We start from the raw sequence: 26,618 nt of genomic DNA on the forward strand, positions 1-26,618 counted from the left end.
GAGAGAGAGAGAGAGAGAGAGAGAGAGAGCGTGCAAAAGCAGGTGAGGGGCAGAGAGTAGGAGAGAGAGAATCTCAAGCAAGGTCCACGCCATCAGTGCAGAGCCCGATGCAGGGCTCGAACCCACAAGACACGAGATCATGACCTGAGCTGAGATCAAGAGTTGGACGCTTAACTGACTGAGCTACCCAGGCACCCCTCTTTGACTTTTTCTTTCTTGGTTAACTGCTTGGTTAACTGCTTGTGCTCATCCTCAAGCAACTGCTTTGGAAAAGATGTTTATGAGTTAAACATTCCAAATCCTTGAATGTATTAAGATTACTTTCACACTTACTAGTTTGGCTGGGTATAGAACACAGGGTTGAAAATCATTTCCCCCTGGATTTTTAAGTCTATCAAATTTTCTACCATCCAGTGCTGCTGATAAAGATTAATAAAATTTCAATTTTTGTTCCCTGGAAGTATTTATGATTTATCCATGATGTTCTAAAATGTTGCAATTATTCCCCCTTTGTAGATATTCTTTCATTTATCCTAACTAGCATTGAGTAAGCCTTTTTGATCTGCAGATTTATATCTCCAAGTGTAGGAAATTTTCATAAATTATTTCTGATTTGTTCGTTCTTTCTGGAACAGTTATTAGTCAGCTATCAGACTCTTATATTTCCCTTTATCTCCTACACTTTCTGTCTCATCTTTTTGCTTTCATTTAGATCATACTGACTTTATCTTCTGGTTCTCCAGCTTTTTTTTTTCCCCATAGTTTTTACTTCCCTGTGTTCACTGTTGTTTTCTAATTGTTCTTCCTCCCTCCCCATGGCATCCTATTCTGTATCATGTTTGCAATTAAATCTTTAATTTCTCTGATGTTACTAATTTGTTCATATGATGTTTTATTACATTCCTGAATTATCCTGTTGTTCTTTTATCCATTTTTGGTTTACTTATTTTGGGCTTTCTTTCATATACTACAGATTTTCCTCAAATGTCTCATCTTTGATTATCTGTCTATAAGGCAGTCCTATTATATCTCCATTTCACAGATGAGAAAAGTAGTTCATACATAGATTAAGTAATATGTTCAAGACTATCCAGATAATAAATATCAAATCTGAGATTCTAACTAAGATAGTTTAATTCCAGAGCCTTATCTCTCAACCAATCTGCCTCCCTAGTTATACTAGCTACCTTAGCTCTTCCTCAAATAATGCATTTAATTTATTTAGTAAAGAAATAGAAGGAGGGGCACCTGGGTGGCTTAGTCAGTTGAGTGTCCGACTTCAGCTCAGGTCATGATCTCACAGTTCATGAGTTCAAGCCCCCGCATCGGGGCTCTGTGCTGACAGCTCAGAGCCTGGAGCCTGCTTCTGATTGTGTCTCCCTCTCTCTGCCCCTCCCCTGCTCATGCTCTGTCTCTCTCTCTCAAAGATGAATAAATGTTAAAAAAAAAATTTTTTTTTAGGAATAGAAGGAGCTGGAGATGGGAAAAGTAAGAGGAAGTGCCTTATAGCTTGTTGTTTTGCAATAAGGGATAAGGAATTGCTTTCATCTCTTAATCCAAGTACTCCTAATAGATATATTTCTAAATGTCACCACAAGATGGTGCACAATGACTACACATATTTACTCCCAGTGGTTAAAAACCACCATTTGGGAGCTGAATTTTAGAGATTCTGGAGAATCCCAAAAAATTCAAGGCAGAGTTGGCAAATTTTGTCAGGAATAAGGACTGTATACAAATTTCTTTATAGAATATTAGCACATGGATGTTAATTATCTAAGGGAGAAAAACTTTATTTCTGTTAGAAATGGTACTTAGAAACTGTAAGTGCTCCCCCATCCCCACCCACCTCCCATATCCTGAGAAGTGTCTGAATATGTCTTGTTAGCAAATATAAACTTAAGCTTACAGAGATTGATAATTGGAAAAATTAATTAGGCTCTCAAAGAAAACTGACCTATGCTGTACTCAGGTATAATTTAAAGAGATCCATAACTCCATCACTATAATAATCTGAAATACATACATTTTCACAGATTTGTCACATATGAATTTACATGTTTTTAAACCTCTAATTCTAAGTATTTAAAGTAAAATAAATTTATTTAAAACATAAATTTATTAATGTCAACTAGAACAGTATTTAAGGAAAATATTCAAAATGACTTTAAGACAGGGCGCCTGGGTGGCTGTCTGTTAAGCATCCAACTTCGGCTCAGGTCATGATCTCACAGGTCATGGGTTTGAGCCCTGCATCGGGCTCTATGCTGATAGCTCAGAGCCTGGAGCCTGCTTCCGACTCTGTGTCTCCCTCTCTCTCTGCCCCTTCCATGCTCATGCTCATGCTCTGTCTCTGAATAATAAATAAAAGTTTAAAAAAAAGTTAAAAAATAAAATAAAATGACTTTAAGAGGATCAATAAGGGTTGGTGGGGCAAGGGTTAGTTGCTTGAAAAAAAAATCTTAAGGAAAACTGATAATACTAGGCACATAATCCCTGATGCACTTAGCTTCACATCCTAATTATAAATTTAATAAGTGGTCTGTGCCTAAGCTACTGAAGTTAGTATTTCTAAAAGAATATTACTTTGACTTGTGCAGTTTCTGATTTATGCTAATCAGATTTATGCACTTTATGACTTAACTTTTTAAATGAGGACATCTCCTCTTAATTTTTTGTCAAATCTTATACTATCATCTTGTTATTTATCAGGAAAAGGTTAACACTATGAATTGGAGTCCTTGGTTTTGCAATTTAATGTATTTATACACCAAAAGGTATAAAGAACAACTAAATGCATTTTGACTAGCATTTAAATCTGCCATACTTTCACAGTGCATTTGTTTTATCCTTGCATTTTTCAAATATATTAAATTTTCAACTCAGAATGGCATAGTAAATGCAAATGTATTAGTGTCAAATCAATTTTCTTCAAATTAAACAAAGTCCATACTTCTTATTATGAATCTATTTAAAGAATAAGAAGTTTAAATGCTTAAACCTCATATATTAAGAATTGACCTGGGGCACTTAGGTGGCTTAGTCGCTTAAGCATCCAACTGTGGATTGTGGTCAGGTCACAATCTCCTGGTTGTGAGATTGAGCCCTGAGTTGGGTTCTGCTCTGCAATGGGTCTGGAGCCTGCTTGGGGTTTTCTCTCTCTCTCCCTCTGCCATTACCCTTCTCCCACTCACATACAAGTGCATGCTTGCATGCACACACTCTCAAAATAAGCATTAAAAAAAAAGAATTGACCTGAAAATATTTAAAACTTTTTAAAACCAAAAAGTGTATTTTTCACATTGCTATATCTTAAAAAGAGCAAAATTATTTTTCCTTTAACAAAAGAGTTATCTATTGGACTGTAACTGTATATGAGAAACTACTGCTAAAAGAATGCTTTCGGGTTTTTTGCTAAATTGGGTTGGGTGGCGCTTGGCTACTTCAGTGGTGATGCCACTTCATCCTGTCTTTCCGGATATTCTCACATCTAGAGATCTTCAGATTTCTCTAAGTTCTTCCATCTAGATACATAAGCCTGTATCTCCCTCTTTTTTTTCTTCTCTACCCTCAGCTCAGCAATATGAGCGTGGATCCAGTTCAGCCCCAATGCCTGCCTTGCCCCGAAGCCCCCAATTCTAGGGAGTCTTCTCCAATGCCTGAGATTTATGGGCCTGAAGAAAATTATGCATCCTTGCAAATGTCATCAGCTGAGACCCTCCCTCCCCCCCTCCCCCAGAGACTGTCTCTCCTCTTCCTTCCTCCATGGATCTGCTTATTCAGGACAACGCAGGTTCTTCCACCAGTCCCAGAGTAAAAGTGCTACCCACTTCTGCAGAGATCATGGTGAAGAAGGAAGATCCAGGTCAGGGCAAGAAACAGAAGATAAGAACCATCTTCTCTCAGACCCAGCTATATGTACTCAATGATAGATTTCAGAGGCAGAAATATCTCAATCTCCAGCAGATGCAAGAACTTTCCAACATTGTGAACCTTAGCTATAAGCAGGTTAAGATCTGGTTCCAGAACCAGAAGATGAAATGTAAGAGGTGGCAGAAAAGCAACTGTCCACATAATAATAACAGTGTGATTCAGAACAGCTCTGCAACTCCAGAATACCCAGGCTTCTATTCCTATCACCAGGGATACCTGATGAACACTTCCGGAAACCTTCCAATATGGAGCAACCAGACCTGGAACGGCCAGTCGTGGAGCAACCATTCCTGAAACAGTCAGGCATGGTGCCCCCAAGCCCGGAACGACCAGGCCTGGAACAACCAGCTGCATGACTGTGGAGAGGAATCCTTGCAGCCCCAGATCCAGTTCTAGCAAAATTCTGTCAGCAATTTGTAGTCCATCTTAGAAACTACTCGGGAAAGCCATAGTATAATACAGCAAACCACTAAGTATTTTAATGTTCAGCAAATAATAGATTTATTCCCAAATACCTCTGAACCTACAGCCTGAAGATGCGAGAGGATGAGTATATTAGCCAATCTCCATTTGGGTGGTGGCTATATTACTTCTCCTAGGATTTGTCTTTTAGGGTCCAGCATCTCTGCCTTGATATTGTTTTTCGTTATGCTTATTCTGTCAATCAAGGGAGTACGGTTGGAGTCTAATCAAAGAGGATTCCATAGCTTTGGTTGCTATGGACAACATGCTAAAAGATGTTTCTGGCTATAGATAACTAGATATAATACTAATTTGGATATCTTTAGGCCCCAGAATTTAACCTCAAGAATAGAAAGTAAAAATACAGAGACATGTGATGAAGGATTATTTGTATTTTCTGAGATTGTGAGGCTTGTTAACAAGCTCAGTTGTTAATGGTGGAGGGTTAAGTTATAATGTGTGTCACTGATTTTCTCTGCCCCAACTCCTAACCTGTTCATTATAACCAGTATTTGTAGAAAGCTGTTTTATATTTTAATGTATCATGATAATAGGGCCAGTTTGGCTGGTGGTTTATAGGTTTAAGTACAAATAAATACCCACTTTATCTTAAAAAAAAAGAAAAGAATGCTTTCAAAGACTTACAGGAAGCATGAAAATAATTTTTAACTATATTATGTAAATTAAGGTGCATACTTCTATTTTTATATGCAGTAGAACCTTGGACTGTAACTTATTCTGTGAGTGTTCCACAAGATGAGCAAAGATTTCTAATAAATTTTAACTTGATAAATGAGCAATGTCTTGCAATATGAGTAGTACGTGACACTGAATGTTGCATGATCACAACTGAGCCAATGGTTCTCTCTTTCTCTCTCTGCGGGATTGTGGGTGATCATCTCCCATGCTCAGATGCTCAGTTTGGCAGGAATCAGTGATTTTTCAGAATGTTGGAAGATGCCCATACAGGCACCAGTGTATTTTTTTGTCAAAGCACCTATGGACAGTCCTTTGCTTTTCCATAAAAGAATAAGCCTAGGAATGCTTTGCTTCATTCTAGGTCAGGCTGCCTGCAAACATAGACCCTTTCATCTGCTGCCTTAATGCCAAGTACATTAAGTACACTATATGACAAGAGTTTGTTAATACTGTACTGTAGTCAACATCTGTGTGAGCGTATACAATGGCCCCCATGCAGATAAAGGTTGAAAAGAAAGGCAGTGAGAAGGAGATGATTACAGTTGAAGGAAATCATCGAGAAGTACAAATGAGGTATGCAAGTGGCCGAAATTCCAAGATTTTATAAGAGGGTCTACATGTGCATCTCATCTGCAAACAGGGAGGAGAAAAAGGCAGAGAATCCCTCACTTAAAATGAGACTAGAGAGATGTGTAAAATGTGGTAAGCAGTACAAAATTTTACAGAAAAGCACCCCCTAAGGTTGTATCAGTGCGAGCAATGAATCTGTTTAACGACAACACAATGTCGCATTTCCTCCTCAGAAGGAGGCAAAATAAGTGTCATTGGATAGGTTCCTTGTTAAAATTGCAGGAAAAGAAAAAGATTCCATTGAGCCAACAGACAGCAATGATTTCATTAGTGACAGTGAAAGTCATCCTACACAAAAACCTTCCTCTCTCGTCTCCCTCATACCAGCCATGAGGGTTTTCAGAGGTTAAGCGCAGGTTGTTTATTTTTCTTTATATTTTGTATTTTCTTTATTATTTTGTATCATATTATAGCATTGTAATCATTTTTATATGACTATTTTTGGGTGGTGGAATGAATCATCTGAGTTTCCATTATTTCTTATGGGGAACTTTGCTTTGATATACAAGTGCTTGGGATTACAAGCATGTTTCCAGAAAGAATTATGTGCACAAATCAAGGGTTTACTATAATTGGAATGTTCATAAGATTTGGGATGGTTATGTGTATGTGTATGTGAAGGGTGCATGTGTAAGTGAGTGTGTGTAATAAAACATTATTTGTATGATAGGAAGCATCTTTTATCTGTTTTCCACAGGATTGTTCTAAATATGCGGGGAACTTTTGCCCTCATAAAAGGCTCATGCTTGGGGAACCTGGGTGGCTCAGTCAGTTAAGCATCCGACTGCAGGTCAGGTCATGATCTCACAGTTTGTGAGTCTGAGCCCCGAGTTGGGCTCTATGTTGACAGCTCAGAGCCTGGAGCCTGCTTTGGATTCTGTGTCTCCTTCTCTCTCTGCTCCTCCCCTGCTCACGTTCTGTCTCTCTCTCTCAAAAATAAATAAAAAAATTTTTTAAAAGGCTCAAGCTAGCAGGAAGTATAGTAAACATTCCAACTTCTCACTACATTGTAAGTAACAAACAATTCAAGCTATTTTAAAGAAAAACAGCTGGTGAGTGGGGGAAATGTGTTACATGAACATAGATACGTCACAGAATCCAAAGCAGCAATTCAGCTAGGCATCAGAAGGGACTGAAACCAAGAAACTGAAAGTCATCAGAAACCCAGCTCTGGCATTTTTACCTTTGCACCTCTCTGTATCTCTACTTTAGTCTTCTCTTCCATAGTCCAGCTGTCTGTGATCCTGCATGTGGTAAAGGATGGCCAACTGACAGCTCTGACTTTATACTATCTTTGTGCAGCTCTAATTCTAAATTGTCTTTCTTAAACTGATTTCTGATGCTATAAATGGTATTTTTAAAATTATGATTTCTATCTCTTTTTTGTTTGCTGGTATGTGGTAATTATTTTTCAAATTTTTTAGTTGAAATATAATTCATACTATAAATCCACCCTTTTAAGGTGTACAATTCAGTAGGTTTTTAGTATATTCCCAAGGTTGTATACCATTATCAGTATCTAAGTCCAGAACATTATCACTTTAAAAAAAAAAATCACATACCTATTAGTAGTTACTCCTTATTTCTTCCTACCCCACCCTCTGCAACTACTAATCTGCTTCCTATCTTCATAGATTTATTTATTCTAGACTTTTCATATAAATGGAATCTAACACTATCTGATATTTTTTGAATGGCTTCTCTCATTGGCATAGTGTTTTAGCATTCATCCTTGCATCAGTAGTTTATTCTTTTTTATGGCTGAATATCCCCTTATATAGTTCTAATACAGTTTACTTATCCATTCATCAGTTGATGAACATTCAGTTATTTCTACTTTTTGGCTATTATGAATAATGTTGCTATAACATTCATGTACTAGTTTTTGTATGTTCTCAATTCTTTCGGAATTATAAACCCAGAAAAGGAATTGCTGGGTCACATGGTAATTCTATGTTTAACTTCTGGAGGAACTGGCAAACTGTCTTCCAAAGCAGCTGCACAAGTTTACATTCCCACTCACAGTGTTATGAGGGTTTCAATATCTCTACATCCTCATCAACACTTATTTTTGTCTGCCTTTTTTTTTTTAATTGTCCACCTTTTTGACTAAAGTAGGTGGGAAGTAGTATCACACTGTGGTTGTGATTTGCATTTCCATATTGACTAATGATGTTGAGCAATTTTTCATGTGTGTGTTGGCCATTTGTAGCTCTTCCTTGCACAAATACCTATTCACATCTTTTGACCTGTTTGAATTTGGTTATTTGCTTTTTTATTGTTGAGTTATAAGACTTCTGTATATATACTAGTCTATACATAATCTGCAATCAGATATAATTTGCAAATATTTTTCTCCCATTCTTTAGATTGTCTTTCCACTTTTTTGGTAGTATTATTTGAAGCAAAAATGTTTTTAATCTTGATAAAGTCCAATTCATCTTTTTAGCGGCTTGAGCTTCATGTATCATATCTAAGAAACCACTGCCTAATCCAAGGTCATGAAGATACAAACCTATGTTTTCTTCTACGAGTTTCATAATTTTAACTCTTACTTTCAGGTCTTTCAGCCATTTTGAGTTAATTTTTATATATGGTATGAAGTATTTATGGTATGAAGTAATACTGTAAATGATATAAAGTAATTACGGTATAATTAATGCAACTGAATATCAAGTTGCCTAGCCCTATTTGTTGAAAGCCTATTCTTTCCTCCTTGAATGGTTTGACATCTTTGTCCAAAATCAGTTGACCAGCAATGTATGGGTTTATTTCTGTACTCTTAATTATATTTCATTAATTTGTGTCCATTATTATGCCAGTCCCACATTGTCTTGATTACCATAGCTTTGTAATAAGTTTTGAAATCAGGAATTATGTGGGCTCTGTGCTGACAGTGTGGAGCCTGCTTGCGATTCTCTCTCTTCCTCTTTCTCTGCCCCTCTGCTGCTTTTGCTCCCTTGCTTTCTCTCTCAAAATAAACTTTAAAAAACAAAGAATGTGTGTGGGTGGCTTCATCTGTTAAGCATCTGACTCTCGATTTCAGCTCATTATGATCTCATGGTTCATGGGTTCAAGCCCATGTTGGGCTCTGTCCCAACAGTGTGGAGCCTGCTTGGGATTCTCTCTCTCCCTCTCTCTCTGCCCATTCTGTGGTTGTGCTCTCTTGCTTTCTCTCTCAAAACACATAAATAAACTTTGAAACCAGGAATTATGAGTCCTCTTTTTTTTTTTTCAAGACTGATTGGCTAATTTGGACCCTTACATTCCCATATGAATTTTAAAACCAGCTTATGAATTTCTTCCAAAAGCACAGCTGGGATTTTGACAGAGATGGCACTGAATCTGTGAATTGGAAAATGTTGCCATCTTAACAATATTAAGACTTCCAATCCATGAACATGGGATACCTTTCCATATATTTAGGTCTTTTTTTAACTTCTCTCAATGGTGTTTTGTAGTTTCTGTTCATATCTTACACTAATTTTATTAAATGTATTCTTAAATAATTTATTCTTTTTAATGCTATTGCACAGGTTTGTTTAATATTGACTCTGTATCCAGTGTATTTCTAAACTTCCATGTTAATTCTAACAGTGTGTCTCTAGTCTTTTGGATTTTCTAGATACATAATCATGTTGCTTTCAAGTAATGACAGCTTATTTAGTTCTTCCCAATCCTTGCCATTTTTATTTTTTTATTATATAACTGTACTGAGAACTTCTAGCACAACGTTAAATGGAAATTGTAATAGAGAACACTCTTGTATCATTCTCCATCTAAATAGGAAACATTTTAAACTATTTCACTACTGTGTATGACATTTGTTACATGTATATATTTTTTAATAAAAATGAGCACTGAATTTTTGTCAAACTTTTCTGATCTCTGTCAAGAAGACCACATGGTTGGTTGGGGGTTTTTTGTTTTGTTCTGTTTTGTTTTTTGCCAGTTAATGTAGTGAAATACACTGATCCATCTTTGAATGCTAAGATACTCTTGCATACATGGAATAAGCCATACTTAATAGTGCTATATTATGCTTTTAAAATACATGGTTGGATTCAACTTGCTAATATTTTGTTAAGAACTTTTGGATGTACATCCATGAGAAAGATTGGTGAATAATTTCCCCCCTTTTTTTAATGTCCTTGTCAGGTTTTGAAATAAAGATCATGTTGGACTTGCTTTAAAAAATTAATACATTAGAAAATATTCTTTCTTTTCTATTCTCTGAATAAGTTTGGGTAAGTTTGATATTTTTTCCTAAATGTTTGCAGAAATTTACCAGTGAAATCATCTGACCATTAGGATTTCTTTGTCGAAAGATTTTCAATTGCTTAAATTTCATTACAAGTATCAGACTACTCAAATTTTCTATTTTTTCTGTGAGGGGTAAGTTTTGCTTCCAAGGATTTATTCATTTTTACCCAAATTATGTCAGACTTAATGGTATAAATTTATTCATAATATCTTTAACTTTTTGATGTCTGTAATGGTATCCCCCTTTTCATTCCTAATATTGTTAATTTATATTTATTTCTTTATCAGTCTTGATAAGGGCTTCTTAAATTTATTCTTTTCAAAGAACCAAATCTTAGCTTTGTTGATTTTTCTGCTGCACATTTGCATTCTATATTTCATTCACTTCTGCTTTTTTTTTAAATAATTTTTTTAACGTTTATTCAGTTTTGAGAGACAGAGTGTGAGCAGCAGAGGAGCAGAGACAAAGGGAGACACAGAATCTGAAGCAGGCTCCAGGCTCTGAGTTGTCAGCACAGAGCCCAGTGTGTGGGGCTAGAACCCATGAACTGTGAGATCATGACCGGAGCCGAAGTCAGAAACCTAACCAACTAAGCCACCCAGGTGCCCCCTCTGCAGTTACTATTTATCATAACTACCAATACTATTCAGAAAGCATAGTTGTTTACGTTACTTTGGTAGGAGCCATTGCTCTCATGTTCCCAGTACCTATGAATTGCTCCCCTTACTGTGCCAAAGCAGTGAACTGGATGCCTCAAGTTAACAACATTCAGTTTTTGCTTTATAGATTTAACTATAGAAACATGTAAATGCTTTACATTACTCTAAAAGAAAATTCCTAAAAGTTATTCTAAAAACATAAAATAAAATATAATATAAAATAAAACAAGGGCACCTCAGTGGCTCAGTTGGTTAAGCACCCAACTTTGGCTCAGGTCATAATCTCACAGTTCCCGGGTTCAAGCCCCACATCAGGCTCACTGCCGTCAGCACAGAGCCTGCTTTGGATCCTGTGTCCCCCCTCTCTCTGCCCCTAACCTGCTTGAGCACACTTTCTCCCTCTCTCAAAAAAATTAACATTAAAAACAATTTTTTAATAAATAAAATCAAAACAAAATGTATCCAGTTAGCGGCACAGCCACATACAGATCTATTCCAAGTAACTTAAAACACAGTAATTTGATTATACATGCCTAGTGAGTTATATTCTAAGAACAAAAATATTTCCACAAAAATTTTAAGCATTTTTTAACAATTATATTAAGAATGGTAGTTTGGTTTGTTATTCTGAGACTATTTGTTGTGTGTATAATGTGGAATAAAGAAAATGAGTGACATTCCATCATTTCTGGAGTCACTGAGAAGCAAATTTCTCAGCATGGCAAGAAGGATATACTAATAATTGCATTTAAGGATAAACCCTATAGCCCTGAATTTGACTTAGACATTTAAGCATGGGTTACTTATTTTATCCCTAAACACAAACAAAAATCACATATTTCCTAATTCTGTGCATGAAAAAAAAAAAAAAGCCAAGAGATAAAGATCACATAATAGCAATGAGCTCCTCTAGCCCACAGACTGTGATCTTGGAAATGTATTTATCACTAAAAGAAACCAAGGATCCTTGGAGAAAAGGCTTATTACAGATTTGGGGTTAGAAATATACATGATAAGCCTGAAATATCATAGCATCCCACACATTAAGGAAGCTCTCAAAAGTACTAGGGACAGACCAAAAGGATTCAGGAGCCAATCTGGTATATCTAGATAGTATTAAGATCATAAAGCTGCACTTATGAGATAATTGTTCTTAAATCCTTACCATTTACAAATATATACTAAGACATTTACAGAGGATATGATAGGATACCTGATTTTCTTCAAACTATAGAAGGGGAAAACTAAAGAGAGGTATAGACAACATAAGCCATGAGTTGATCATTGTTTAAGGTGGGTGATGAGCATATGAAGGTTCATTATACGTGTCTGTTTACTTTTGTGCATAGTTGAAATGTCCCATAATAAAAATTTTTAAGTTTACTGTCATCTGGTTTACCTCATCAAATCTACAGTTTTGTAAATCACTTGCTCTCCCCCAACAATGGCTGTAACAATATAGTGGGTATAAAAAAGAGGCACTGTATATCAAAAAACTAGCCAAATAATTTGTGCTACAAATATCACTCCAATATGACAAATATTAATTTTAAGAAAGAATTCCTGCTATATACTATTAACTCAATTATTATGAAGCTTAAACATCTAATTCCAGAGTACCCACATCTGAATGGAACAGAACTGTAACACTGATACTTCTCCCTAGCCATAACTTTGCTTTAAGGCAAAACAAGAATAAATGTAGCTATTTACCTTTATTGGATCCTGTTATAGTAGATCTATTTGAATGTTTAGAATGGGAAATCTCTGTTTCTGATTTTTTTTGCATAATTATTTGATTTCCAAACCTCTTAGGTCCTAAGTAAAAGACTGTAAATTTCTGCTGTATATCAAGTCCAACTGGAAAAAGGAAAAAAGTATACAAGTGCTAATTTAAGTTGTATAAATCTAGCCATGAGACCATCTATTTGTTGTTATTTGTTGGTGAGTTGGTTTCAAGTTTGTATTTAAATTCTAGTTAGGTAACATACAGTGTAATATTAGTTTCAGGTGTAGAATTTACACACTTACATATGACCTATAGTGCTCATCAGAACAAGTGCCCTCCTTATACTCATCACCCATTTCTATACCTTTTGAAATGAAAGAGCCAACAAGTCCAGGAAGTAAAAATGTTTTTAAAAAGGCATTAAAAATATAAGGAAATTTATACATCTATCATCATAAAAATAAAAATCAAAGTTCCTACAAGTTCAAAATTTATCTTGGAAATTAAAATACCTATAAATGAACAAATAAAATTTTAATTTTGTTATCTTAGTCCATGCTACCTTTTATATCTCTAAATACATGAAACTTCCCTTAAAATTATTCGTAGTATTTAAATGAATTATTTTTACACAATATCATTTAAATTGTTTTTCTGTTTCAGCATGAAAGAAATAACTTAAATGCTATCACATGCTTTACATTCATGTGTTCATTACTTCAATGAACTTACCATATTCAGAACTAATTAGATTTATGCTAAGATCTTCAGATTTAAAAGCTCTCCTCACATCAATCTTTTTAGTCCAATTTCCAGCTTTTAGCAAAACAGAATCCCTGAAAAAGAGTAAGTTATCATTTAAATAGTGATCCAAGTACTAAATGAAATAATATTATTGACCTTTAGATAAGTCCTATCTCATAGTAAACTAAAGTCAATACTGAAAATCACTTGCTACAAATTCTGAGGGGAGAAATGGGGTGTCAATGGAGATACCACAACCATCGACCAAACAGCTGATTCCAAACTGCATTGCCTCATTTCAGGCCCACCTGAACACATAGTTGCTGTCAACCACACAAGAGCTTGCCCCTAAATCACTACCACTTTTAAATGGCTATACACACGGGGCGCCTGGGTGGTGCAGTCGGTTAAGCGTCCGACTTCAGCCAGGTCACGATCTCGCGGTCCGGGAGTTCGAGCCCCGCGTCAGGCTCTGGGCTGATGGCTCAGAGCCTGGAGCCTGTTTCCGATTCTGTGTCTCCCTCTCTCTCTGCCCCTCCCCCGTTCATGCTCTGTCTCTCTCTGTCCCAAAAATAAATAAACGTTGAAAAAAAAATTAAAAAAAAAATAAATGGCTATACACAGGTTACACAAATTTGTGACAACTTTAGTATCTTTAAAATTAATATAAGAGAGCTCATATCCAGTAACATCACAAACCAGCAACCAATATTGTGACTGAAATTATTTTAGCCTTAAATAGTCAAGACTATAATCAGATTTAATTTTCACAGAGAACAAAGATTTGTATAATGACATATGCTCTACAAATGTGCCATGGCTAGTTGCAGGAGAGTAGTTAACAGGAAAGGGATATCCTATCAGACACTGTAATTCCTATAGGAATCTTGCATAGAACATTTCAGGATGGTATCCTCCAGTACTCTGGCAACAATGAGGAGTTTCCCATTTCAGAGTCAATGACATTCCTGAACTTATAAGTAAATCAATATAATTAGGAACATAGCCTCTGGACTCAGAATGCTTAGGCTCAAATCTAGACTTTGCTATAAACTATCTATATGTCCTTGGACAAATTAATTAAACTCTCTTAGTCTCAATTTCCTTCTCTATTAAATGTAGATAATGATAGCACCTATCTATACAAAGATTAAATAATTCAATACCTGAACATACTAAGTGCTCAAAAACTATTAGCTATAGCTATAACTGATATCCTTAGAGTTTGCTTATGACATCCTGGGAGAAAATAACAGTATTAGAAAAAAGGCTGATGTAAGAATTACAGAATGGCATGCTAGACAACTAGCATGAAGGTACCTCCTTTACATATTTGATCTGGTTGCCTAGATCCTACAGTGGAGCTACAGTAGGTTGTTACATTTTAATTTGGAAATAGAAGATGTATCTTAAAGGAGTAGGAGAAAGATACTAATCAGAGTAGTAAAGCAACAAAGTAAGAAAGTTCAGCAACAATGGACTACAGCCACCCCTAATGGTCATTTATTCGCTTGTTTCAAACCATGGTGATAGGTTTCACACTTTATTGATTTGAGTACTAACAACGAACCCAGAGTTAATAACTTCTTTAAAGGACAAGTGGAGAAACAACCCTACTACAGTGTAAGGAAAATGTAATTTAATTGATCTGCCAGTGATTTTATTACTCTTTCTCAGAATTTTTCTTTTAATAGTATACACTTAAAAATAAAATCAAATAGAAATTATACACTTACATAATTTTGTGCTTGAAAACCAGTTGATTATCTGCATCACCTATGATTAAGGTAACATAGTGAGAATCTGGCGCTGTTCTTTTAGTTTGTAGCTGTTTAAAGTTTCTTAATATAATGGTCACTAATATTTCTGCCACGGTATCATTATATCTTGCAATCTTAAAAAAAAAAAAAAGATAGGAATAAAAAGTGTTAAAAATAACCTTACTGCTCATATTCAGTTCCAAGTCAGCTAGAGGTAGATTTATTCCTGAAAAGACAATGAAAATACCTAAAAAACAACAAAAACAAACAAACAAAACCAAAATATTTACCTGTTCCACTTCAAGTTCATATTTTGGTAGATACATCACTGTTTCTTTTATTTGCGTTCCAAAAGGAGGGTGTCTATTTAAAATCTAAAAACATTTATATCATTATATTCTTACCACAACACCAGAAGTTCTTTTAGTAAAATATAGAGTCAATAGTTTTAATAATGCTTATTATCCAAAACTTTAAATAACTTATGACCACAAGAAAGAAAGTATTTTTTAGAAGAAATAAAGATATAAAAGATTAGAAGAAATAAAGATATAAAAGGTAGGCTTTATGGGAATGAAAGCTGGTGCAGCCACTCTGGAAAACAGTATGCAGGTTCCTCAAAAAACTAAAAATAGAACTACCCTACGACCCAGTAATTTATCCAAGGAATATTTATTTAGGTATTTACCCAAGGGATACAGGTGTGCTGTTCCAAAGGGACACATGCACCCCATTGTTTACAGCAGCACTATCAACAATAGCCAAAGTATGGAAAGAGCCCAAATGTCCATCAATGGATGAATGGATAAAGATGTAGTATATAAAATTTTTTTTTCAACGTTTTTATTTATTTTTGGGACAGAGAGAGACAGAGCATGAACAGGGGAGGGGCGGAGAGAGAGGGAGACACAGAATCGGAAACAGGCTCCAGGCTCTGAGCCATCAGCCCAGAGCCTGACGCGGGGCTTGAACTCACGGACTGCGAGATCGTGACCTGGCTGAAGTCGGACGCTTAACCAACTGCACCACCCAGGCGCCCCAAGATGTAGTATATATATACAATGGAGTATTACTTAGCAATCAAAAAGAATGAAATCTTGCCATTTGCAACTAGGTGGATGGAACTGGAGGGTATTATGCTAAGTAAAATTAGTCAGTCAGAGAAAGACAAATATCATATGACTTCACTCATATGAGGACTTCAAGAGACAAAACAGATGAACATAAGAGAAGGGAAACAAAAATAATATAAAACAGGGAGGGGGACAAAACATAAGAGACTCATAAATATGGAGAACAAACAGAGAGTTACTGGAGGGGGTGTGGGGGGGAATGGGCTAATGGGTAAGAGGCACTAAGGAATCTACTCCTGAAATCATTGTTGCACTATATGCTAACTAACTTGGATGTAAATTTAAAAAAATAGTATAACATAAAAATAAATAAAAGGTAGGCTTTAAAATTTAGATAAAATTCACATAACATTAGTAATAAGTGAATATTAAATACCAGTTCAAGCTCCCTTGCATCTGTTTCTTCTATTTTTTTAAAGGAGGTCAAACCTGCATTTACCATTGCATTTGACAATGTTATACCTGTGGAAAATTAATCAAATAGCAGTTTTTAAACAATCCATTTTAAACTAAATCTATACTTAAGTTTTCAACAATAGTAAAAAAAAATATTTTAAAAGATCTAGAATAAGAACTAATTTTTAAAGTTTTTTTTTAAGTTTTCAGTTGGATTAATTGGGCTGTGACATTTATTCAATTGTTCATATTTATTTTTTCAAACTAAAATAAAACATGTATTCATTTTATAGAAAAGGAACTCTAGTCCACATGATGACTCAACCCTTATTTTTATCATATGTCATCCACAGAGCAAGTACCAAGAGATTCCTATTGTTATACTCATGTTTGAAAAAAACATGATTCATGGATGGGAATATTGCTTCATAAAGCTATCGTTCTCTCAGCATTTTTTTTAATGTTTATTTTTGAGAGAGAGAGAGAGAGAGAGAGAGAATGAGGAAGGAGCAGAGGGAGACAGAGGATCCAAAGTGGGCTCTGTGCTGACAGCAGAGTACGATGTGGGGTTCTAACTCACCAACTGTGAGATCATGACCTGAGCCCAAGTTGGGATGCTTAACCAACTGAGCCACCCAGCTGCCCCATCTGAACATTTGTATCTTAGAAAGAGTTCTCTGTTTCTGTACTGAAATCAGATAACTTTATTCTTCTGTCTAAAATTTCATTACATTTAGAATACAGTGAAAATTTCCTACCATGGCCAAAATCCCTTACCTATCTGACTTGACCACAGTCTACCTATCCCTCTAGTTAATTTCCTAGCATTCTCTTGCTGACTAACTCTCTAGTCACATTGGTTTTAATTTTGTTCTTCAAGTACATCAAGTTCATTTCCATATTTGTATCTTCCCTGTTTCTTTATGCTTTAAGAAACTGGAATTTAAAATTCTTACACTCATAAATGAATTTAACCAAACCCCCAAATAGGAGATACTGTCAGAAGTACAAAGTTCCAAAATATTACCATATTGTCTAAGGCACATACATTACTGGTGGGAATATTACACTATTCTTTTTCCAGATCCTTAACTATCCTTGGGAATTTCTCTTATTCATTCTTAAGATACAACTCCTAGTATTAATAATTCCTTCATGTTCATTTTCCTTTAAAACTTTTCCTGAATTTTAATTTTTTATAAACATTGTTGAAAATCAATATGCATTCATTTTTTCCCCCTGATACTCAATAAGAACTTAGATTTGCTTTTTTGTTTGGATTCCCTCACTTTTCTATTATATGAGTTTTGCTGGGCGATTTTTGCTTCCTTCTCTTCAGCTGTACTAAGTAAGTATGAAAAATACATTAGTGTTTGACAATTTGGAAGGGAAAGAATGCAAATGATCCCTGATTGACAATATTCTAAAAAGTCAGACAGGCTGGCCTTTTCATTAATAATTTTATTAGTAATCATTTAATCTAATTTCAAAATTTTGTATAAGTTGCCATTTCCTAATGTTGTATGGAACCTCCTTCTCAATTTAGAACTCATCTTTGTGAGATGGGTGCAGCATTTGGTTGCCAGGACCTCCACAGAAAGGTGAACCTTAATGTCAGGAACCTTTCCTCTAATTTGACCTTACTTTCATCAGCCAATCCCTATTTCCCCCCAGTTTCTATTCCCCCCCCCCCAGAGGACTAATTAGTCCTCTGCCATCCCACTGATTTCAAACCTCAAAGAAATAAAAAAGGACTTCCTCACAAAATAGCTGGAGAACTTTGTTCTAAGGAATAATGAGACAATCTCTAATAACCCATTATATAATTTTTTAATGTCCCCAAGATGCATGTAAAATTATAAAGCTAACAAAGCTGTCAGTCATGGAATATAACAACTCTCTTCTTAGAGTTCTAGGTATCTAGGAAAGAGTAAGGGTCACAAAGTCAAAGGCACCAAGCTGGAAAACTCTATAGGACTTTAGTTATACCCTAATCTTTGTAATTGACATACTCCATAGTTTTCAGTTCATACCCAAGTTAGATCTCAATAGATAGGCAATAATTAGGCACAATCTTTTGTCTGCAGTCTCTATGAAGATAAGTACAAATATTGTGCTGTTACTGAAAAAAAAGAGGAAAAGTTAAGATATAATTAGATGGCATAATTTTCTGTAATGTATTAGGAATAGCCAGGATTGCTAGCTCTGTAACTTATCATTGAGATCAAACCAAAATAATCATAAAAGCAGAAGAGAGAGCAACACAGAGTTACCCAATCACTAAAACAAAATTTCACTCTTGGTTTGAGAACAAATTTAAAAATAAGAGCATTCACTTTTATTGGGTTTCAATTGATTTCAAATAGAATCCTTCAAGGAGGAAACAAAAATCAGATTTTCAAGAGAAGTACAGTACTTATTTAGGCCTACAAACACATTTTTTCTCAAAGTCTATAAACACCACAGAATAATTTTCCTAACAATAAAAAATAAAATAAACTGCAGACATTGACAAATTGCCTGCCTGTATTTGGTACCTACCAATTTTTTCCAGCTGTTTTGATACATGCAGAGAGTTTTCCCAAAGTTTACATCTAAAACATTTAGCTAAAATCAAACTGTTCAACAGTACAGCAAACTTCTTTTCTTGAACAGCCACAAAATCTGACAACCCTAAAAAAAATTTTCTGATGTTAAATCTAGTATACTAGTTTACTGGAAAAAATACTGAAAAGTCCATTAATCCTGTAACATACATCTTGTAATTCGTGAGCCATTTCTGAAAATCTTCGAGGTATCTTGGGTCAAAGCAAAGTCTTGTATGGGAATGCATCCTAGTTGAGCCTGAATAAGGCTGAGGGAAAGAAATTTCATGATTTCCTTTTACAAACTATTATCTCATAGTTTTTGATATCATTTATTGAAGTTATCTCTTCTTAAATGTCTCTCTGCCTTAATCTCTGTGACACTAGATGATTCTATACCTCATATCATTATTGTCACAAGTTATTGCTGACTTTCTCTTTCCAGTGTCTAAAAGTCCCCTTCTTTGTCTCTCCCAGAATGCCACTAACATTCAATACACATTTATTACATGTGTTCCTATACTGTTATCTTTATATACATGAATCTCATTCCAGCCAACCTGAAAGCTCCTGATGATGAAAAACTTAGCTTCTTTTCTGTCATTTACCTTGCTTCAGCAGAACACACTCTCAAAAAAACGTTTGTTGATTTAAAAAAAATCACAAATTATCTATTTTAACTGAAGTCTAAGAGATTTTGGACATTAATTTCACATCTATATTCTGATATATATTCTTGTTTTATGCAAATATGTTCTTTTTGTATTAAAGAAAACAAATTTAAAGGTTTAAAACTAAAAAAAAACTTTCAGAAATATGAATCACAAACAGTAGTCAGTATTTTAAGACATTTAACAATCATCTTTACCAATTTACTTTCATTTCTCTTGTTTTAATTCTTCCTTCCATTGGAAATCTGTAAATAAAAACACAAGGCAAAACTTTTATTACTACTTATTTTAACTAAATAAAACCTTTTAAAAGTTATGTAAAACATATTTCCATACCTGATAGTTACCCGATGTGGATCTTTGTTCAATGTATTCAATGTTTTCTTTTCATTTATCCTTAACTGCACATCTACAAATTCCTTGCAGCTGGCTATCATTGTGACCTATAAAATTTCACATTTGCTCATTCATTTATGCCCATTCTTTACTTCTTTCCTTTCATACTCTATGTATTTACTTCTTTTTCTTTTTTTTAATTTTTTAAATGTTTATTTATTTATTTTGAGAGAGAGCAAGCAGGGCCAGGGCAGAGAGAGAGGGAGAGAGAGAGAATTCCAAGCTGACTCCACACTGTCAGCACAGAGCCTGACGTAGGGCTCAATCTCATGACTGTGAGATTTATGAACTAAGCTGAAATCAAGAGTCAGACACTTAGCCAACTGAGCTACCCAGGCACCCCAGTATTTACTTATTTTTCAGGCTGCCTTGGGACATCACAGCTTTGTCATTTAGCATAACAGAATTAAAGATTTACTTTATATATTTTGCTTTTTAAAGGATTCATTCACTCATTCATTCATTCATTAACAAGTGTTTACAAACACTTGTTATATGCTAGACATTATGTTACACACTGGGACTATGCCAATAAAATTGTAAAGATTAACAAAATAAAATTTAAAATATTCAGTCCCATGCCTACCACATAGTAAGCACTCAGTAAATGTAGCTTTCATTTCTACTACTATTATATTATTATTCACCCTTCTGTAGTTTGCAAAACATTATCCTGATTGAGACTAATTTTGTAATGAAAAGAGTACTTTAGATATTAAAAAATTTGTGTTATAGAGCCTAGTTCTGTCAGATGACTGAGCAAAGCACTCTTTGTACTTTGGTTTCTCATATCTGTAACATGAAACTCACATCCCTTCTAATTCTCTTACACACTTACTGAACTCAAATTAAGATGAGTTAATTTAATATTAGTTTAATATTAAATATTAAGTGAATTTAATATTATTCTTGATTTCTTCTTAGTTAAGAATAATATTTACATACAATACAAGCATTCTACTTTTCATCAATTTTGTGCATTTTTTCATATAATAATCTTATCTCAGTAATCAACGTAGATATTTTAAATAAAAATTAATGATTGGGGCACCTGGGTGGCTCAGTCGGTTAAGCAGCCCGACTCTTGATTTTGGCTCAGGTTGTGATCTCACGGTTTTTGAGTTCGATCCCTGTATCTGGCTCTGTGCTGATGGTACAGAGCTTGCTTGGGATTTTTCTCTCTCCCTCTCTGCCCCTTCCCTGCTTGTGCTCTCTCTCTCTCTAAATAAATAAATAAATAAACTTAAAAAAATAATGGTTAAATTTGAGAATAAAAATAAATGTCTTATTGCATATTCATGTCCCCTGTAAAGAGAGAAAGGACCAATACAGTTGTCAGGTATCAACAACATGACTATGGTACTATTTACTGCTGTAGCTGCAAAGTTGTCCCCCCTGTTGATATCTCAGTATAACCTTGTTTTCACTCCCATTTTCTCCACAATCACTGCTTTTCTCTGGTCTATCATCAATACTATTCTATTTCTACTATTATTGTTATTCTTACGCAAAAGATTTAGGGAAGAATTACAAGTATATGGCACACTTGCCCCTCACTATCCGTCATTCACAGCAGACTGGCCTAATATATCATGCCATATCATCCTGGATCCTTCTCAACAAAGTATACTTGGTAGCCACTACCAAGGTAATTGGCATTATCACATAAATTGAAAGGCAGTTTCCATCCATACTTCGGGTATGTATATAAATTTTCTTAGCCCTGATACAGAAATACAATTGAAAATACATTATAAAGAGTAATATTCCATATCTAATGATCAAAGGTATATAAGGTTGGGAGACATAAGCACTATTAGAAATGCTTTCTTGGGCACCTGGGTGGCTCAGTTGGTTAAGCATCCAACTTCAGCTCAGGTCATGATCTCATACTTCGCCAAGTTCAAGCCCCGCATCCAGCTCTGTGCTGACAGCTCAGAACCTGGAGCCTGCTTTGGATTCTGTGTCTCCTCTTTCTCTGCCTTTCCCCCATTCAGGCTCTGTCTCTCTCTGTCTCTCTCTGTCTCTCTCTCTCTCTCTCAAAAATAAATAAACATTAAAAAGTTAAAAAAAAAAGAAATGCTTTCTTATCTGCTCAATCTTAAGTTGCAAGAGATATGCAAATTAGTTGTTTCCCCAATATTATTTTATACTATGTCATTACATATTTATTTTCTAGTGGCAACTAATTTACCAGATCTAATAAAGTCTCTTTTCCACTGATGGTACAAAATTTCTTCACTGTCTCAAATGTAATATAATACCAAGCCATCAATCTTCCTGCCTCTGTGGAAAAAGATGAAAAAAGGAACATTGACTCCATCAGTTGAAGCAACCTGCTTTCTCATCAGTTTAACAAAGATTCCTTAACATGTATTCTGTACCTATAACAGCATCAGGTAAAAAGACACACCAAAAAATCTCGAAGACACAGTGTCTGGAATTTATAGGTTGACTAGGGAGATGGCTACATGCAAAATAGCTAGACTAGAGGACAAAATCCAGTTAATGATAATGTTTATATATACAACCTTAAGTTCAGAGGAAATTAAAACCTAAGAGAATGGTGAGTGTGGGACGGCTTGGTAGAGAAAATGGGGCTTGAGCAGGATTTTAAAATAACTAATATGCCTTGGCAGAAAGAAAATAAAGCTGTCATGACCTCAGTAAAAATCAAGCCTTGTTTATCAAAGGAGTAAAGTTAAAAAGACTATCTTTAGAAAAATAAAAAAGACTATCTTTAGAACACTGTAATGAGAGATATGGCTTAACAGTGACTATGCGTTCAGGTCAAACTGACCTGCTTCAAATCACTGCTCCACCACTTGCTAACTAGGTGATCATGTGCAAGTTATTTTACCAGTTTCTTAATGTAATGTGGGGGTAACAGAAGTACGTATGTCATAGATTTTTTGTGAAGATTAAATGCAGTAATACATATATAGTACTTAGCAGAGTGCCTAACATTAAATAAATACTGCCTACTTTTATTGCCAAACCATGATGAATAATAAACTATGAAGGCCTGAAGAGCCTGGAAATACTAGTAAAGGAGTTTAGATTTTGGATTTGATTTGTAAAATAACAGAGGACCACTTAAAATTATAAAGCAAATTGTAATTAAACTGAAGTTTGAAAATAAATTGTTTTGAAATAGAACTTTGAGTTGGTTGGGGGTAGCAAGATGGGTAGATTGGGGGTGAGTAAATGATGAAATGAAATTCATTTAAAAAGCTACTGGTTTCAATTACACGTTGTTAAAAGCATTACAAAGAATTTCAGTCTTGTGAACACACACACAGAAAACAGCTGGGAAGAGAAAAATGGCATACTGCTTCTCAAGGAAGGGCTAACATTTATGTATGTGCTACAGGTTTTGCTGAAGAAGGGAAGAATTTGACATCCCATCAGACATATAGGCATCAAGGACATGGTAGAGTAGAAAGAACTAAGAATCAAGAATAGAGAAGTAACCAGGGCAGCTTATAAGTCACTTTATCAATTAGGATCCTGATGGATTTGTTCAGCCAAAATGTAGGTGATGCAGTGGTTCATAAAAGGGAGCATCTGGGAGCAGTGTGTGAGATATAGAGACTATGGTTACCATGGGAACTAGTACATTAACCCGTAGGATACATTTAAAGATGCTCCTCTTATCCTAGATGTTTATAAATTAATAAAAGGTTTCTCCCTGCCAGAGAAAATGAAATGTTTGAGAAAAGACTTGATACTTGCTAGCTTATTAGAAAGGATGAAAGTTTCCTAGGTAAGGGATAAAATTAACTTAGAAAGGAAGCCATGAAGCAAGTGAGTCAAAGAACTGGCAAAAGAGCATCTACAAGAGTTATAAGAGATTTGAAATGACCCTAAGATTTGAGTATTTCAACTCAAGTTACCAGAATCAGTGAAGACAAAGTCTGTGCCTGCCAAAAAGAAGCTCTATTAATTTTATAAACAGGACTCATACAGTATAAATAGATCATGCTAACAATGATGATACCCTGTTATCATCATTGAGATATTTAATGAGATATTTAACTGAGATCACAATTTAATTTTAGCATCATCTAAATTTTAGTAGAACATATTTTAAAATTTAGTTTTAAGCAAGTGTTAAATTTACTAACTGATGGAAAAATTACCAGTTGGTTTGAAATTAACATCTTCATCCATCCTAATCAAGTCCAGAGATGATAAATCATTCAGATTCTTCAAACACAATTCTGTTCAGTAATAAGAAACATATTTTTCTATTTTAGTAAGATAAGGGAGTAGCACAAAATAGAATTGATAATCAAATATGCTAAAGTTGTGTTTCTGTATATTTGCTGTGGGAAAAACTATAGTCTCTACTTAGGTGGTAAGAAAAAACTCATTAAATAAAAGAGCCAGCTAATAGGCTAAAAAGTATTGTTTCTAACAGTAACAATAATACAAATAATCAAAATAACATTCATTAAGTGATAAAATAACATTTACAACTTGGAACTTTTCATTTTAATAAGGAAATTTGTATCTCCTCATTTAATCAAAATAACACAATGAGGTTAAGTATTAATATTATTTGATATACAAGCTAGGAAACAAAGAAACAGGCTAGGTTACTTGCTCAAGGTCTTTGCAACCACTCTCTGTCTGACTTCCAATATGGCATGGTTTTCTTTTTTTTTTCTTTTTTTTTTTAAGCTTTTATCAAACATGTATACACACGAAGTATAGAGTCAAATAGATCTATAAAGATTGTTCAAAAAAACACCAGTCTTTTCCCTCCTCTGAGTCTGCCACTTTTTTGAGTTTGCCACTTTTCTGAGTTCGCCACTTAAGAACATTTCAGCTGATGCTTTTAGTACTTACTTCAGCATCTCTAAAATGCCACTATTGCTACCTGGAAGGAACTTTTGAACAGGAAGTTCACTCTCATTGACTGATGAAGATCAGAGCAATTATAGTAGCCTGCTGCTTACAGTGCTCTCATTGTTCCATGCTATAAAGCTCAGAAGACTGAAGGTTGTTCAGAGCAGGAGTGAAAACACCACAACCTGCTCAATCTTTCAACATTTATTTATTTTTGGGACAGAGAGAGACAGCATGAACCGGCGAGGGGCAGAGAGAGAGGGAGACACAGAAACGGAAACAGGCTCCAGGCTCTGAGCCATCAGCCCAGAGCCTGATGCGGGGCTCGAACTCACGGACCGCGAGATCGTGACCTGGCTGAAGTCGGACGCTTAACCGACTGCGCCACCCAGGTGCCCCGACAACCTGCTCAATCTTAAAGAGAGTAGCCACTCACAAAAACACAGCCCTTGGAAGGCAGAATTCTTTGAGAAATACTTCAGTTTAAGCAACATTGCTTAGGCAGCTTGATAGTTTTAAGTATTTGTTTAAGTAAGGCTTTGAGGTCTTTGCTAATTTTCTTAATTTCTCACTAATAACTTTCAGTAAGTTAATCAGTCAAAGGAATGCTTATTACATTACATTCTGAGAGCACTATTCTAAGCTTTAGGTTTAAAGCAGTGAACAAGACAAGGTTCCTTCTCAAAAGAACTTACATTTTACTGAATGAAACAATCAGTACACAGTTTAACAATAATAAGATTTCAGGTATTGGTGTGTTTAAGGAACAACAAGAGATCCAATTTAGAGACAGAATGAAGGAGGGGGAAAGTGACAAGAGATGAAATCAGAGAAACAGTGAGATACCAAGAAGGATTTGTGGGCTCTGGTGGAAAGTCTGCATTTTATTCTAAGAGTGATGAGGGAACTACTGGAGCATACTGAGCAAATATAACAATTTTAGCAATATTTAACAATATAACAATATTGGGGCATACTGAGTAAAACATAACAAACTTAGGAAAACAAAGGATCCTTTCTAAGAGATTTAATGCAGATCTCCAAGGATACCAAAACATTATATTCAGTTATATAATAAACTTGGCTATTCTTTATAAGCAAACTTAGCTACCCTATAATGACCAAAGATAAGGCAAATATAAACTGTGGTTCTACTAATTTAACGAAGTTAAATTTAAGGCTTAATTAAACTAAATTAAACTTAATTAAATTATAGTTGTCAAAATATAGCAAGACATTTTTTGGACTATCTCTGATTTCTTGTGTTCCTTATGATCAAAATATGTTTTAAAAAACTCCACTCAAAATTGCCCAGTAAAGGACAATACAACTATTTTATAGATCTGTTTCTCAACAGCAGCATTATGAATATACGCTATTACTTATCACCTTGTTTCAACAATATATTCATTCTTTAATTTTTTAATCGTTTTTTGTTTTGTTTTGTTTTGTTTTTTTTTTTTGAGAAAGAGAGAGACAGAGGGCAAATGAGGGAGGGGCAGAGAGAGGAAAACACAGAATGTGAAGCAGGCTCCAGGCTCTGAGCTATCAGCACAGAGCCCGATGCGGGGCTCGAACTCATGAACTCTGAGATCACGACCTGAGCCGAAGTTGGACACTTAACTGACTCAGCCACCCAGGCGCCTCAATAATATATTTATTCTTTAATCAATACAGTTTTACTGCTTCATCCTTATCTCTGC

At 35.0% G+C, this 26,618-nt stretch overlaps 1 protein-coding gene and 1 pseudogene across 10 annotated transcripts in view; one reads left to right on the plus strand and one right to left on the minus strand.

The window, feature by feature from the left end:
- HFM1 (helicase for meiosis 1) overlaps positions 1-26,618 on the minus strand; it is a 169,840-nt gene that overhangs the window by 30,526 nt on the left and 112,696 nt on the right. For 8 of the 10 annotated variants that reach the window (XM_045036179.1, XM_045036180.1, XM_045036177.1 and 5 more), the window contains 11 exons: positions 24,189-24,284; positions 22,256-22,347; positions 20,002-20,108; positions 19,863-19,910; positions 19,166-19,263; positions 18,951-19,082; positions 16,390-16,475; positions 15,171-15,254; positions 14,857-15,014; positions 13,109-13,212; positions 12,361-12,507 (listed from right to left, as the gene is read on the minus strand). In XM_045036179.1, the coding sequence (XP_044892114.1) occupies positions 12,361-12,507; positions 13,109-13,212; positions 14,857-15,014; positions 15,171-15,254; positions 16,390-16,475; positions 18,951-19,082; positions 19,166-19,263; positions 19,863-19,910; positions 20,002-20,108; positions 22,256-22,347; positions 24,189-24,284 (1,152 nt within the window). The remainder of the gene's footprint in view (positions 1-12,360; positions 12,508-13,108; positions 13,213-14,856; positions 15,015-15,170; positions 15,255-16,389; positions 16,476-18,950; positions 19,083-19,165; positions 19,264-19,862; positions 19,911-20,001; positions 20,109-22,255; positions 22,348-24,188; positions 24,285-26,618) is intronic. The other 2 variants (XM_045036174.1, XM_045036182.1) reach the window with 1 other exon arrangement.
- On the plus strand, positions 3,369-4,467 carry LOC109502459 (annotated as a pseudogene).

The sequence above is a fragment of the Felis catus genome, chromosome C1, assembly GCF_018350175.1.
Source record: "Felis catus isolate Fca126 chromosome C1, F.catus_Fca126_mat1.0, whole genome shotgun sequence".
Lineage (NCBI taxonomy): Eukaryota > Metazoa > Chordata > Mammalia > Carnivora > Felidae > Felis > Felis catus.